At 43.3% G+C, this 14,352-nt stretch overlaps 1 protein-coding gene across 4 annotated transcripts in view; it reads left to right on the plus strand.

The window, feature by feature from the left end:
• Positions 1 to 336: 336 nt before the first annotated feature.
• The window catches only part of LOC139420317 (nuclear receptor subfamily 4 group A member 3-like), a 35,227-nt gene continuing 21,211 nt past the window's right edge, over positions 337 to 14,352 (plus strand). The window contains exons 1-3 of one of the 4 annotated variants that reach the window (XM_071170285.1): positions 337 to 706; positions 5,139 to 5,291; positions 10,935 to 11,728. In XM_071170285.1, the coding sequence (XP_071026386.1) occupies positions 337 to 706; positions 5,139 to 5,291; positions 10,935 to 11,728 (1,317 nt within the window). Of the gene's footprint in view, positions 707 to 4,694; positions 5,292 to 6,297; positions 6,380 to 10,934; positions 11,729 to 14,352 lie in introns of those variants that run through there. The other 3 variants (XM_071170304.1, XM_071170313.1, XM_071170295.1) reach the window with 3 other exon arrangements.

Raw genomic sequence — 14,352 nt, forward strand, 5'->3', positions numbered from 1 at the left:
GATGATACATAAATTATTATGGTGGAAAATGCTTAATAAAAAACGGTTTCAGATCCCGGAAATGAATGTGCAACTACCAGAAACTACATGTACAGTAGGCACTTGCTCGCCCTCGCCTGGGCATTTCTGAAACTATTCAGTCGTGAAATCATAAGATCAACTCGCCCTCACTCAACCATCTATCTCTCTCTCTCCCTCTCGCTCTTTTTCTGGCACACAGCGTGCGGGGCTTATGTGTCTAGTACTGTACCGTGAGGCCGGACCGAGGGAGCTCTACAGTGAGTGACGTCACCTCTCCCATGGCGTCACATTGACGTAGCGCATACCAGGCGCTCTATGAGGAGGCAGACTCACATAAATGCTGTATTAGACTTTCTCCCTCAGACCGCGCACATAAACAATCCCGCACTACGGCTTTACATCTGCGCGCATCATCACTTGCACATACACAGGATCACTCTGAAACACACTTTTAAAACACACATCGGACTATATTCTAGCCTACTTTCCTTTAGAATAATTAAAGGAAAAACAAAAAGAAAGAATATATTTTTTTTCTTCTGTCGCTTCATCCTCAACGAGTTCTGCAAATATACGTGTTACTTTTCAGCAGCTTTGGTAATTTTTGTAATTATTCTGGATCTATACAGGAGACTTTATGTTGGGTTAATAACACATGTAAAGACGGAACCGCTACAGCAAACAAGTAAGTTATTGTCTATACTTCTGGGAATAAATTACTTTCTCTCATATTCTAAAGACCACTTAATTAATTATTACATTAGGCTACTAGACTATTGGTCTCATAGAGAAACATAATTAGTTGTAGGTTCCTCTGCACACCGGATTGCTATATTGTTAAAACACGAGCGCTGTCTTTAACTTTCTCGTGCATGATGACCTGTTGATTTGGCAAACTCGTGAGCTCGGGAGCCTCGGTGTGTGTGTTTGGTGTCACCGAGGGCAGATGGAACCGAATTTGAATTTAATTTGCTGAAGGAAGGTATCATATTCTTTGTGGTTGTCATGGAAATGGATGCCTCTCAGTCAGACAATGAAGTGGGAGACATAGGCAGTATTAGGCACTAATGGAGCTGAGTGAAGAACACAGACAGACAGTCAGACAGGCTGAGAGTAGAGGAGGACTGACATCAAGGCTCTTATTATCTCCACTGTTATAAAGGACATGATTGTGTATTAATTCAGCTTTATGTGGACATCATGTTTGATGCCTTTGCAATAGTTATAAAACAAAACACATAGTTTGCTGTACGTGTGTGAGTGAAGTGTGTCAGACTAATACCTCGCCATTTATTCCCGGCTATACGGGAATAATTTAATTGGTAAAACCCTGAGAGCTTGTTGGTCTGTGTGCTGGGTGAATATTAGCCCTGGGCCTATAGTACAGACATCTTACATATGAGAGTTTTTCACGAGACGATTTTATATTATTGAAATAAATCTGACTGCAATTTGCAGAAAAACATGCAGGCATCTTTAGTTTAATTTCAAATTATTTATGTTAACATCATTTATCCAAACAGGTAGGTTTCTCATAGTTTAGAACAAACAGTGTGATTATATGCCTACAAAATAAAACATATTGTTTTATAAACACTAGTACAGCCGATGACCAACCTTAAATGTCCTCTGTCACACTGTCTGTCTGTCTGTCGTTTGTCTGTCTGTTTGTATTTCTGACTGTCTCTCTAAATGTCTGTCTGTGTGTAGCATGTGGCTTTTCTGAATAAGACAGGCCTGTCATTGCTCACATTATTGCTCACATGATCAGGGGAAACAAATATTGACATTAATAATGTCAATGTTTGATCTATAGCCTTGCCTCTTTCTGAAGTTGAGTTACTGCCATTGAACGTGGATCTTGACCTAAATGTCATCCTGGAGCAAGGAGGTCCATGACTCGAAGTAAGGCTTAAGGTTGGTCTGACCACCCAGTCTGGTATCATAGACTAGACATAACATAGTAGATGTAAATCCAGGACACTCAAATTAGTATGATATGTTATGTTTGGTATAGTTACATAAGACCGTTGGTTACTTAAGGAAAAAACGAAAGGTGGTCAGGGTGGATGGGTGGGGGTATAATGTAAATGTCTAGCAACCCAAAGGTTGCGTGTTCCGATCTCATCACGGACAACTTTAGCATTTGAGCTAATTAGCAACTTTCCTACTACTTAATACTTTTTAGCTACTTTGCAAATCCTTGGCATGTTAGCTAACTATTTTCCTAACCCTAAATATAACATTAATCCTGTAGCTAACCCATCCCATAACCTTAACCCTTTAGCCTAACTCCTAATTTTAACCTTAACCCCTAACCCCTAGCCTACCAAACGCTAGTCAGCGAGCTAATGTTAGCATTAGCCACCTAGCTATCTTTAGCCACAACAAATTGGAATTCGTAACATATCATACATTTTGCAAAATCATAACTTATTGTATGTTTTGCAAATTCGTAACACACTGTAGGACACTTGCAATTCATAACATATCATAAGAAATTGATTATGGACATCGAGAAATGAATACCATTTGCAACATAACATATCATACTAAATGGAGTGCCTCAGATTTACTACAGAATAAAACTACATGCTCTGAGACCAGGTTGGACCCCCAGACCAATACCCTACTTTTTTTACATTTAGGAATCAGTCAGATTCTCAAATATATCCACCAAGTTAAAGTAAACTTTTGCATCTCCTATTCACACAGCAGTCTCTGGTCCATATCATTTCTTTGAAGGCCAGAATTTGTATCTTTCACTATGAGATGTGTGGTATGAGTTTCTCTCAGGCGGTTAAAATTGGTTTTGGGTGTGTAGACAGAAACACGCACACACACACACACGCACACACGCACACACGCGCGCACACACACACACACACACACACACACACACACACACACACACACTGTCTCCTCTTTTTGACAGCTTCGCTCCTCAGGGCTAATTTACTGTACTTGTATATTTCTCCAGCCCTCCTTTATCTCTTCTCTTTTCTCTATCTGTTTGTTGGAAGCCTCGCGCTGACTGGCTTATTGGCGTGGGGGGCTATACCGGCGCTTTGGGGCGCGTGCTTCACGGCTCTTTCGCCGTTCTCTAGGTTACCGGGGCGCTCGGCCCAGCACCCACTGGCCGGCTCGAGAGAGAAACAGAGAGAGGAGACCCTTCTGCCCTGTGTTCACATTATGGACACACACAGACCAGTGCAATTGAAGCTTTTTTCGTAGCCCCTTTGTCTACATATCTCTGTATGTTGATGGGAGACTGTTACACAGGAGTGTAAATGCTTTTTCAAATCTAGATCGTGTTGTTGAATTGTATTGTATTGTTGTATGTCTAAATTCTCTAATGTATTGATTGTTGCTGCCTTCTTGGCCAGGTCTCCCTTGAAAAGTAGACTATGGGTCTCAATGGGCTTTTCCTGGTTAAATAAAGGTTAAAATTGTTTTGTTAAAAAAAGGGTCTATTTTAAAAAGGGTCTATTTTAAAAAGGGTCTATTTTAAAAAGGGTCTATTTTAAAAAGGGTCTATTTTAAAAAGCGTAAAATGCTTATAGCCTTTTTCCTCTCAAAGCGTTACAGGCTATTTGCTTTATTTCGGTCTGACACCGATTCAATATGATCTATTACCACAGCACGCTGAATTACAAAACAAACAACAAATCATGGAATAGAATACAATGACCTCCACGTCTATGAAGTAGAAACAATTGAGACAGAATATTAAATTTCCTCTCCTGATTAGCCAAGCATTCTGGTGTGGTAGAGATTGAGAATGTGAGAGACTGAGAGAAGCGACTGTCTGTATCCTGGTGAGGTTCATGTTATAATTGAGCCTAACTCATTCTCCAGACATTGAGTGAATAATAGGCATAGAAACATGTCAGACAAAGCAACAACAAAAAACGTGTTAGATCCCTAGGCTATAGTTTTAGATTTTGTCAGCCCGCAGGCCTGTTGGAAAAGTGATAATGTTAAGAACCTATCCAAACAGAGTTCAACTGTTCAGTGATCTCCAAAAAGACTGCATGTCTCCCGGCCGGGACGGTTCAGAGAATGAGTCCGGAGAGGGAGGACTGGTCCCCGGTTTAGTGGAGAGAATTAGTCCGGGTATGGGTCAGTGTTTGTAGGTGAGTGCTGCAGAGAGGGGGCGCTAGGCGCTGTGAAATCTCTTGTCTGCGGTGAGCTGTGCTCTGGCTGGCAGCAAGACGCACTGGGAGCGGAGAGGTTTCGGTTCTGAGATTCATAACTTACTCTGGTGGATATTGTAACCTATTTTCTCTTTCTAATAACGAACCCCTTTGAACCCTGAGACCTGTAGTGCATGAGCCTCAGACTAGCGCGGGAAAGAACCACCGGAATTTTTTAGAAAATGATAACCATGCTCTTTTGAAGACACTTGTTTTATGAATTGCAAAGAACTCGTTTAATTTAATATTATTGTTTGTTTGAAAGTGTTCACATGATAATTTAATAGATTCATATGAGATTCATATGATACTTCACGATATAGATAATTGTTAGATTTAGATATTATTTTTATGCTGCTCGCGGGTGAAGTGATTCTAGTTTTTATTTTAGTCTATATTCTTTTAGTCTATTCTCATCAATCTTCAATATTTTACTTTTATAAGAGTTGAAATTGGAATTCAAAATGATTGCTCTATTTCTGAGTTGTAGGCTAAATTATATAGAGAGGTTATAGATAATATCTGTTCACTTCTGTATTTGATGAAGCATTCATTCAATGAGCGCTATGGGATGTTTGCAGATTTTCAAAATTATAATTGTACTTATAATAATGTATATTCCTCCATTCTTCTGTCGCATGTCTGTGGATCTCTCTTTCTAAGTCTGACCTTTAATTCTGTATCACACCTCTACGCCTGCTGATTTCCCCCCTCATCACAGAGAATTCATTTTATTCTGTTTATGTTTTAATTTCTGTGCGTTTTGTTCCATGCGGGTAATCTGTGTAGGCTATATTATGTGCGACTTTATTCCGCTCTTTGTGATTGTATTGTATTTGTGCAGTAAACTATGTCATCCGTGTCGGTGTGCTTTGGGAGTTCCCATGTCTCTGGTTGTGACCCGGTGTTTCTTTCCTCCAGACCCGGGTTCGGAAGAGCGCGCCCAGCCGAGCTCAGAGTCCCGGCTACCGGACAGTCCCTTCGAGTCCTCCCCACTCCCGGTCCTCCACCACAGTCGCATCAATCCCCAGCCCCCCACACAGAACACCATTCAGCGCGAGGCTTTCACACCAGGTACTGAAAAACACCGGGAACAGGCCCGGGTCGTCGTCGCACCTGTCCTGAGTTGGTGCTTTTAAAACCTGTTTCAAATGCACGTGTAGTTTTCAAACTATTAGTCCGCCATGTGTTTCTTCATTCAGTCAGCTGTGTCTCACGCTAGGTCTATAGTGCGTTTATTTTATTAAGTACAATATTAGGCCTATATATTTAAAAAATGTTTATATAACAAACCATATAGTTTAGACCAACAACATAATTTATTATTTTAATTTAACCGATATTGAATGGTCTAAATGGTAATTTAATATATTCCAAGTCAGTTCTGATTTATAATTCTAAGCGTGTTGTGTCAGTGAGTGCGCGCGAGTTGACATTTCCATCTGTAGATATGGGGACGGAAATAGTCTTCTGAAACTAGACACACTGACTTTAAAAGCAGGACCAAAACATATAATTAGTCAAATCTGTAGATATCGATCTGCTTAATGAACTTAGTGAGGTTAAACGTCTTAAACCTTCGAGGCCAAAATAAAGTAGCCTAATTTAAAAGCACATGTATTTTCTCCTGATAGATTATGGTGATAAAGGTAGTCTGTCCCGCCGGTATAGGGACACATGGGGCCCATGTGCCTGCGGTTAGAGGCGACCACAGCCTCTAGGACAAAAACCCGTTCTGGGTTTCTGCATCATACCTGTATTTAGATCAAGTTTACATACTGGTACATTTCATGAATGTGAACAAGCGGTTTACGCATGTGCGGGTCAATACCCGTCCAAAAACTAACACACAAAATAAGATTTAGATCGAATGTCTCAAATCGCTGTCTGCTGTCAATCTGTTTCAATCTGCGTGTGTTTTGACTGTAATATTTAGGTAGAATGATCAAGTCTGCCCATATGAGTGTCCATTAAAATCAACTTAAAAAAAATATTTTTTTTTTTTACAACTTCTGAATGTTTCCTTGATCGATAGCATGTATTATGTATTTACTTATGCACTTCATGTCTTGTTTGTTAGATCTATGGCATTCTGACAATGAACAAGCACGCTCAGTTTTTGGAACGGATGCATTGTGTCCAGTTGAAATGCACACCTCGAGGTTAGAGACTGCTTCTCTCTGATCATCATACCACACACGTACACGTGCACACACACACGCTTATCCAGCCAGGTCACCCGTTATACAATTCAGTATTCAACTTCCATCCATGTCTGTGCAAGTGGGGAGATGACCTGGAAGTTGTTTTCGATATGTTTGTTTTATGCCTATCCCAAACCTTAACTTTACCTTAACCATTCGAAGTTCATGTCTGAACTTTACCCTAAATTGAACATTTCGGAGTTATTGTCTAATCTTAAACTTAAACACACGAAATTTGAAGTTTGGAACAACTTCGAAATTTGACGTTTGAGTATGTGGATCAACGTCTAATTCTGTCGTGAGACTCTGAGAGCTGGTAGCATTTATCTGCCTGGCTTGTCTGACTGAACCCTCACTGTTTAACACACATGTAGTTTAAGCACACACTCACACATGCATGCACTCAAATACTCATGCATGTTGTACACACGCATACACACACATTCTCCCCTGACACATACACACTCACACGGGCACAAACTTGCTGTCAGGTGGAGGTCGTGGTGTTTGAGTGAAAAGGGTGTTTTCGGTTTTTGGGCAATAATCTGGTGTCATTAGAGTGCTTCTGGCTTGGTTTTAACATGACACTGCATCGTCTGAATATGTGCGTGTTTACTCAGAAGTAGATGTATGTGCATAGGGGCACGGTGAGGAGAAGGTACACACATCAGTTAGGTTGTGTTTACATCATCACTATGTGTGTGAATGGGTGTGTCCATACGTGCATGTGTGCGTGCATGTATGCGTTTGACTTCAGGCAAGGTAGGTTGAGTAGTCTTATAAGGGGGCGTTTCAATTGGAATTAAACACATCAGCCCCCCTTCCCCCACTGTTGGACAGGTCCAGGAAAAATCTCTCTCTCTTCCTTTTCTCCCCTTGAAGACACAGGCAGTTACAAATCCTCTTAATCTCTGTACACCTGTAGGCCTGTTTCCGCGTGGGTAGTGCAACTGCCTGGGTCACTCGCGAGGCCGTCATAGAAATAAAAGAAAACTCTGGCGGTTGCTCGAGTGCAGCCGTGCTCGCCCACTCCTTTCCAGACGGATGGAACTCGCGCACTCTGAGAAAGTTTGAGTCAGACCTCCAAACTCCCCCCTGACCTCGTGTCTCTCGCGCGTTCCCGTGGTTACACTTCAGCCCTGCGGCTCACCCATGGTGACATCTGTATCTCTGTCTCTAATATAGGTGTCTCCCGCTGTAAGGTGTGAGTCATGCCAGGGCTTCTAGCCCACAGGTAAAGTCACATAGCCCAAATGTACAGTTATATTGTGTTCACTGTTCAAAACGAACTTAATAAATATGTCATTTAGTTACGTTTGTGCCTGCGCCATGTGCGTAGGGCAAATATACACAGTTGTTAGAGAACGCAGAGGAAAGGAGGCGTGCAGGAAAAATGATGGTAGTAGGCTTGATAAGTCCCATATTTGACTAAATAAATATGACGCGTGGGAACAAGACGATTACGGCACAGCGCGCGCAGAGCGTCAATGGGAACCGCGCGCTGTTGACAGTTCCCTTCTCGAGAGCGAAGAGCAAACACCACAAACCCTGGGCACTTACGACACACACACACACACACACACACACACACACACACACACACACACACACACACACACACACACACACACACACACACACACACACACACACACACACACACACACACACACACACACAGGTAGGCTAATACATTAGAGCCCAGGCTCACCTCTGCAGATCTACAGAGGTGGAAAATGTCTTGAGATGTTTTTCTCTCCATCAAAAGCAGGTTTTTAATATTGATCAACAATAGATAACTACAGTTGAAGTCTGAAGTTTACATACACTTAGGTTGAAGTCATTAAAACACGTTTTTCAACCACTCCACACATTTCTTGTTAACAAACTACAGTTTTGGCAAGTCAGTTAGGACATCTACTTTGTGCATGACACAAGTCATTTCTCCAACATTATTTCACTTATAATTCACTGTATCACAATTCCAGTGGGTCAGAAGTTTACATACACTAAGTTGACTGTGCCTTTAAACAGCTTGGAAAATTCCAGAAAATTATGTCATGGCTTTAGAAGCTTCTGATAGGCTAATTGACACAATTTGTGTCAATTGGAGGTGTACCTGTGGATGTATTTCAAGGCCTACCTCCAAACTCAGTCCCTCTTTGCTTGACATCATCGGAAAATCAAAAGAAATCAGCCAAGACCTCGTAAAAAAATTGTAGACCTCCACAAGTCTGGTTCATCCTTGGGAGCAATTTCCAAACGCCTGAAGGTACCACGTTCATCTGTACAAACAATAGTACGCAAGTATAAACACCATGGGACCACGCAGCCGTCATACCGCTCAGGAAGGAGACGCGTTCTGTCTCCTAGAGATGAACGTACTTTGGTGGGAAAAGTGCAAATCAATCCCAGAACAACAGCAAAGGACCTTGTGAAGATGCTGGAGGAAACAGTAAAACGAGTTCTATATCGACATAACCTGAAAGGCTGCTCAGCAAGGAAGGAGCCACTGCTCCAATAAAGCCAGACTACGGTTTACAACTGCACATGGGGACAAAGATCGTACTTTTTGGAGAAATGTCCTCTGGTCTGATGAAACAGAAATAGAACTGTTTGGCCATAATGACCGTCGTTATGTTTGGAGGGAAAAGGGTGAGGCTTGCAAGCCGAAGAACACCTTCCCAACCGTGAAGCACGGGGGTGGCAGCATCAGGTTGTGGGGTGCTTTGCTGCAGGAGGGACTGGTGCACTTCACAACATAGATGGCATCATGAGGTAGAAAAATGATGTGGATATATTGAAGCAACATCTCAAGACATCAGTCAGGAAGTTAAAGCTTGGTCGCAAATGAGTCTTCCAATTGGACAATGACCCCAAGCATACTTCCAAAGTTGTGGCAAATTGGCTTAAGGACAACTAAGTCAAGGTATTGGAGTTGCCATCACAAAGCCCTGACCTCAATCCCATAGAAAATGTGTGGGCAGAACTGAAAAAGCGTGTGTGAGCAAGGAGGCCTTCAAACCTGACTCAGTTACACCAGCTCCGTCAGGAGGAATGGGCCAAAATTCACCCAACTTATTGTGGGAAGCTTGTGGAAGGCTACCTGAAACATTTGACCCAAGTTAAACAATTTAAAGGCAATGCTACCAAATACTAATTGAGTGTATGTAAACTTCTGACCCACTGGGAATGTGATGAAAGAAATAAAAGCTTAAATAAATCATTCTCTCCACTATTATTCTGACATTTCACATTCTTAAAATGAAGTGGTGATCCTAACTGACCTAAGACAGGGACTTTTTACTAGGATTAAATGTCAGGAATTGTGAAAAACTGAGTTTAAATGTATTTGGATAAGGTGTATGTAAACTTCTGACTTCAACTGTATATATTATTGTTATTATGATTATTATACAAATCTAAACAATTATTGTTGTTGTTATTATTATTAATATTATTCATTTGTGGTTACATTGTGGGCTGTGTGTGTGATCCCCAGTCTAAGACGGAGGTCGTTATGATAATTAACCTCTCCCTTGATTCATTGTGTACACACGCGCGCACACACTCACAGTTCCCCATCCTATCTTTGAGATTGTAATGGCAGTGTGTGACAGAACATGTGTGTGGCTGGTTGTTTTAGAGGCCAGAGTTAGTAAGGGTCCAGCACCATGAGGGGTCCATTAACATTTAATGATACAGGCCTCATTTAGTCCCCAAACGACAGATAAACTAGGGCAAGACACACACACACACACACACACACACGCACACACACACACAAACACACGCACACGCACACGCACACGCACACGCACACACACACACACACACACAGTACACACTAACAAACTGCTCCTACAGTTTAGCTGTGCTGGAGTGAGGGTTGCGTTGTGTGTGTGTGGTTGTATGTATAGCTGTGGGTGATTATGACCAGGTGTGTTGAATGCAAAGTGGATGGGGGCTCATTCAGTTCGAGAAAATGGAAGAAAAGTTTTGAAATTATTTTTAAAAAGACAGTTGTTATCAGACAAGTTAAGGTACATTCCAAAACGTTTTCTTCCGTTTCCTGCCGAGTGAACAAGAACCGCTGAGCTTAGCTTCACTGATTGGCTAATGTGTTTTTATCTGCTTCACCAATTGGCTAACATGTTTTTATTTGCTTGACTAATTGGCTAATGAGTGTTATATTAAGGGAATTACACTAACAACACACTAACAGCTTCCTCACACGGTTCATACTATTGCATTATGTGCATCTGTTAACTGCATAGATAATCAACGTCATAAATAGGGAGGAGATCCTGCTGTTTTGTTGGTTTCAGCACCAAACTGTGTCCATCACCTCCCCAACATTCTCACACACACGCTTACACTCTCACTATCACTACAATGTTGATGTTACAATTCTGTATATAACATATCAACTTGATTCTCTCTCTCTCTCTCTCTCTCTCTCTCTCTCTCTCTCTCTCTCTCTCTCTCTCTCTCCTCCCATCTTTCTCTGTAGACATGCCTTGTGTGCAGGCACAGTATGGGTCCGCCCCTCCAGGCTTGTCCTACTCCGCCCAGTCCTTTGGTTACCAGGGCGACAGCTACAGCTCTGACCTCATGACCCCGGACTATACCAAGTTGGACTTGGGGGGAGGTGAGATCTCGGCGGCCGCCACCACCTCTCTGCCCAGCTTCAACGTGTTTGTCGAGGGGAGCTACGAGCCCAAGTCCTCCTGCCTATACCAGATGCCCTCCCATAGGCCGCTTATCAAGAAGGAGGAGGAGTCCTACCCACAATCTGACACCATTCCCACCTCCTCCATGTACTTTAAACAGTCTCCTCCGTCCACCCCCACCACACCCTCTCTCGGCCCCCAGCCTGGCTCCTCCTTCCTCTGGGATGACTCCCCCCACCTCTCCCTGCAGCCCCCCTCCCACGGCCCCCTCAAGTCCGCTCGCTTCCCCCACTTCTACCAGCACTCCCCTCCCCACAGTGGGGGGTACGAGGGGCTGGGAGGGGGGCTGCCTCGCTCTTCCTCCTCATCCTCATCCTCCTCGGTGCCCCCTCACCCCCACGGCCCGCCCCTGGAACAGCACCTGTACCAGCTGCACCGCGGAGTTGGGGGTCCGGGGGGACTGGCCTTCCGTTCTCTGGCGCTGGGGTCCTGTAACCCTCTGCTGGGGGACCGCCTGCCCTCGCCCCCCCATCGCGGCCCCCCAGGAGAGGGCACCTGTGCCGTGTGTGGCGACAATGCTGCCTGCCAGCACTACGGCGTACGCACCTGCGAGGGCTGCAAAGGCTTCTTCAAGGTAAGACCACCTGAAACACCACCTCACACTCACCTGATGACACCCCCATGAGCATCTCTCATGCTACTCTCCTCTCTCTCTCTCTCTCTCTCTCTCTCTCTCTCTCTCTCTCTCTCTCTCTCTCTCTCTCTCTCTCTCTCTCTCTCTCTCTCTCTCTCTCTCTCTCCCTCCCTCCCTCCCTCCCTCCCTCCCTCCCTCCCTCCCTGGATCTGCTCTATGTTAATACTAGGGCCATGTTCAGGTGAGATCTGATCCATAGAGGTGTCACAATGTTCATTTAGCGAGCTACAAACAGACATGACTGGAGGTTGTTGGCTTGCAGTACCCTGAGCCCTCGAATTTGAACATGCCTCAAGAGTTACACCAATCTCTCTCTCATGCAGAGCTTGGAGGAGGACTGTGCCCCCCCTTTCTCTTTCTCTCGCTCTCTCTCTCTCTTTCTCTCATTCTGTTGTTCACTGAGTGCTCTCTAAATCGTCTGAGGAGTTTCCACGGCGCCTGTGAGGGTCGTCTCCCCAGGCAACCAGCAGGGCAGAAAGGTTGTGTGTGTGTCGTGACGACGGGGTGCGATAAAAATACAGTGGCTGCTAAAAGTCCATCTCATGAGAGAGAGAGATAGAGAGAGAGATAGAGAGAGAGATAGAGAGATAGAGAGAGAGAGAGAGAGAGAGAGAGAGAGAGAGAGAGAGAGCGAGAGAGAGAGAGAGAGAGAGAGATAGAGAGAGAGATAGGGAGAGAGATAGAGAGAGAGATAGAGAGAGAGATAGAGAGATAGAGAGAGAGATAGCGAGAGAGAGGGAGAGAGAGAGAGAGAGATAGAGAGAGAGAGTGAGATGGAGAGAGAGAGAGAGAGAAAGAGAGAGATGTATCTGTAATGTTTACTGTTAATTTTTATTGTTTATTTCACTTTTGTATATTATCTACCTACCTATCTATTATCTTATTTTTTCTCTTTCTCTCTCTCTTTCTCTTTCTCTCTCTCTCTCTCTCTCTCTCTTTCTCTCTTTCTCTCTCTCTCTCTCTCTCTCTCTCTCTCTCTCTCTCTCTCTCTCTCTCTCTCTCTCTCTCTCTCTCTCTCTCTCTCTCTCTCTCTCTAGCTCTCTCTCTCTCTCTCTCTCTCTCTCTCTATCTCTATCTCTCTAGCTCCCTCTCTCTCTCTCTCTCTCTCTCTCTCTCGCTCTCTCTCTCTCTCTCTCTAGCTCTCTCTCTCTCTTTATCTCTCTCTCGTTTCCTTAGTCTCTCTGTTGAGCTGGGAGACCCTTTAACCAGGGAGAGAAAGAGAGAGAGAAAGAGAGAGAGAAAGAGAGAGAGAGAAACAGGACTGTAGGAACAACATATTCACCAAAACACAGAGAGCTAGATCATTCACCCAATCCCACAGCTAGGTTCTCCATGGAGGAGGGATCACATCCATACCGTAACACTGAGCATAAGTACAGTAACTGTTCAAACTTCTCCCTTGAAAAAGTTGAATGGAACTTCCCGGTTTAAATAAAGCTGAAATGAAAAGGCTGTAACTAATAATGTTTTAGAGCAATAAAAATACATGTGGTTTGTTAAGAATTCATTCCTCCAGTATTATACAGTTTCTGTTCGGTCTCTTATAACAGTTATCTCACGTCATATATAACACATCCCACACACACACACTCATCTCAGTACCTTATGTCATGGTTCAGGAGCCTGCTTTTAGTCATAGGGCTTATTTCACTTCTTGGATGTGTGTGTAGAATGAAATATTTCTCATCCAATACAAGATCTAATGTCCATCCCATTTCATCCTGTCATCCAATACAATATCTAATGTCCATCCCATTTCATCCTGTCATCCAATACAAGATCTAATGTCCATCCCATTTCATCCTGTCATCCAATACAAGATCTAATGTCCATCCCATTTCATCCTGTCATCCAATACAAGATCTAATGTCCATCCCATTTCATCCTGTCATCCAATACAAGATCTAATGTCCATCCCATTTCATCCTGTCATCCAATACAAGATCTAATGTCCATCCCATTTCATCCTGTCATCCAATACAAGATCTAATGTCCATCCCATTTCATCCTGTCATCCAATACAAGATCTAATGTCCATCCCATTTCATCCTGTCATCCAATACAAGATCTAATGTCCATCCCATTTCATCCTGTCATCCAATACAAGATCTAATGTCCATCCCATTTCATCCTGTCATCCAATACAAGATCTAATGTCCATCCCATTTCATCCTGTCATCTATAAAACGTGCTCTTTCTGGTGGGTTTCATTTAGTTCGATGGAAAAGGAGAGAGAGAAGTAGAGACGGGAGAAAGAAAAGAAAGAGACAGAGAAATAAATAATAATTGATAATTGAATGATAATTGAATGAGGCCTGTGGTAGGTGGAAATGAATTATCCCTCTTTTCCATTAGTTTCACAATTTGTTTTTATTTAGTAATTAATGAAAGCAGCGTCTGGTGGCTGCAGGCCAGGGGCTGTGTGTGTGTGTGTGTGTGTGTGTGTGGGGGGGGGGGGGGGGGGGCTTTATGCCGTGGGCTCTGCGTCTGCTACACAGCTCAGCACTCAGACGCAGCCTATCAACATCCCACATCAGCCTCACAGACACACACACACGCATGCA

Source organism: Oncorhynchus clarkii, chromosome 2, assembly GCF_045791955.1.
Source record: "Oncorhynchus clarkii lewisi isolate Uvic-CL-2024 chromosome 2, UVic_Ocla_1.0, whole genome shotgun sequence".
Taxonomy (NCBI): Eukaryota; Metazoa; Chordata; class Actinopteri; order Salmoniformes; family Salmonidae; genus Oncorhynchus; species Oncorhynchus clarkii.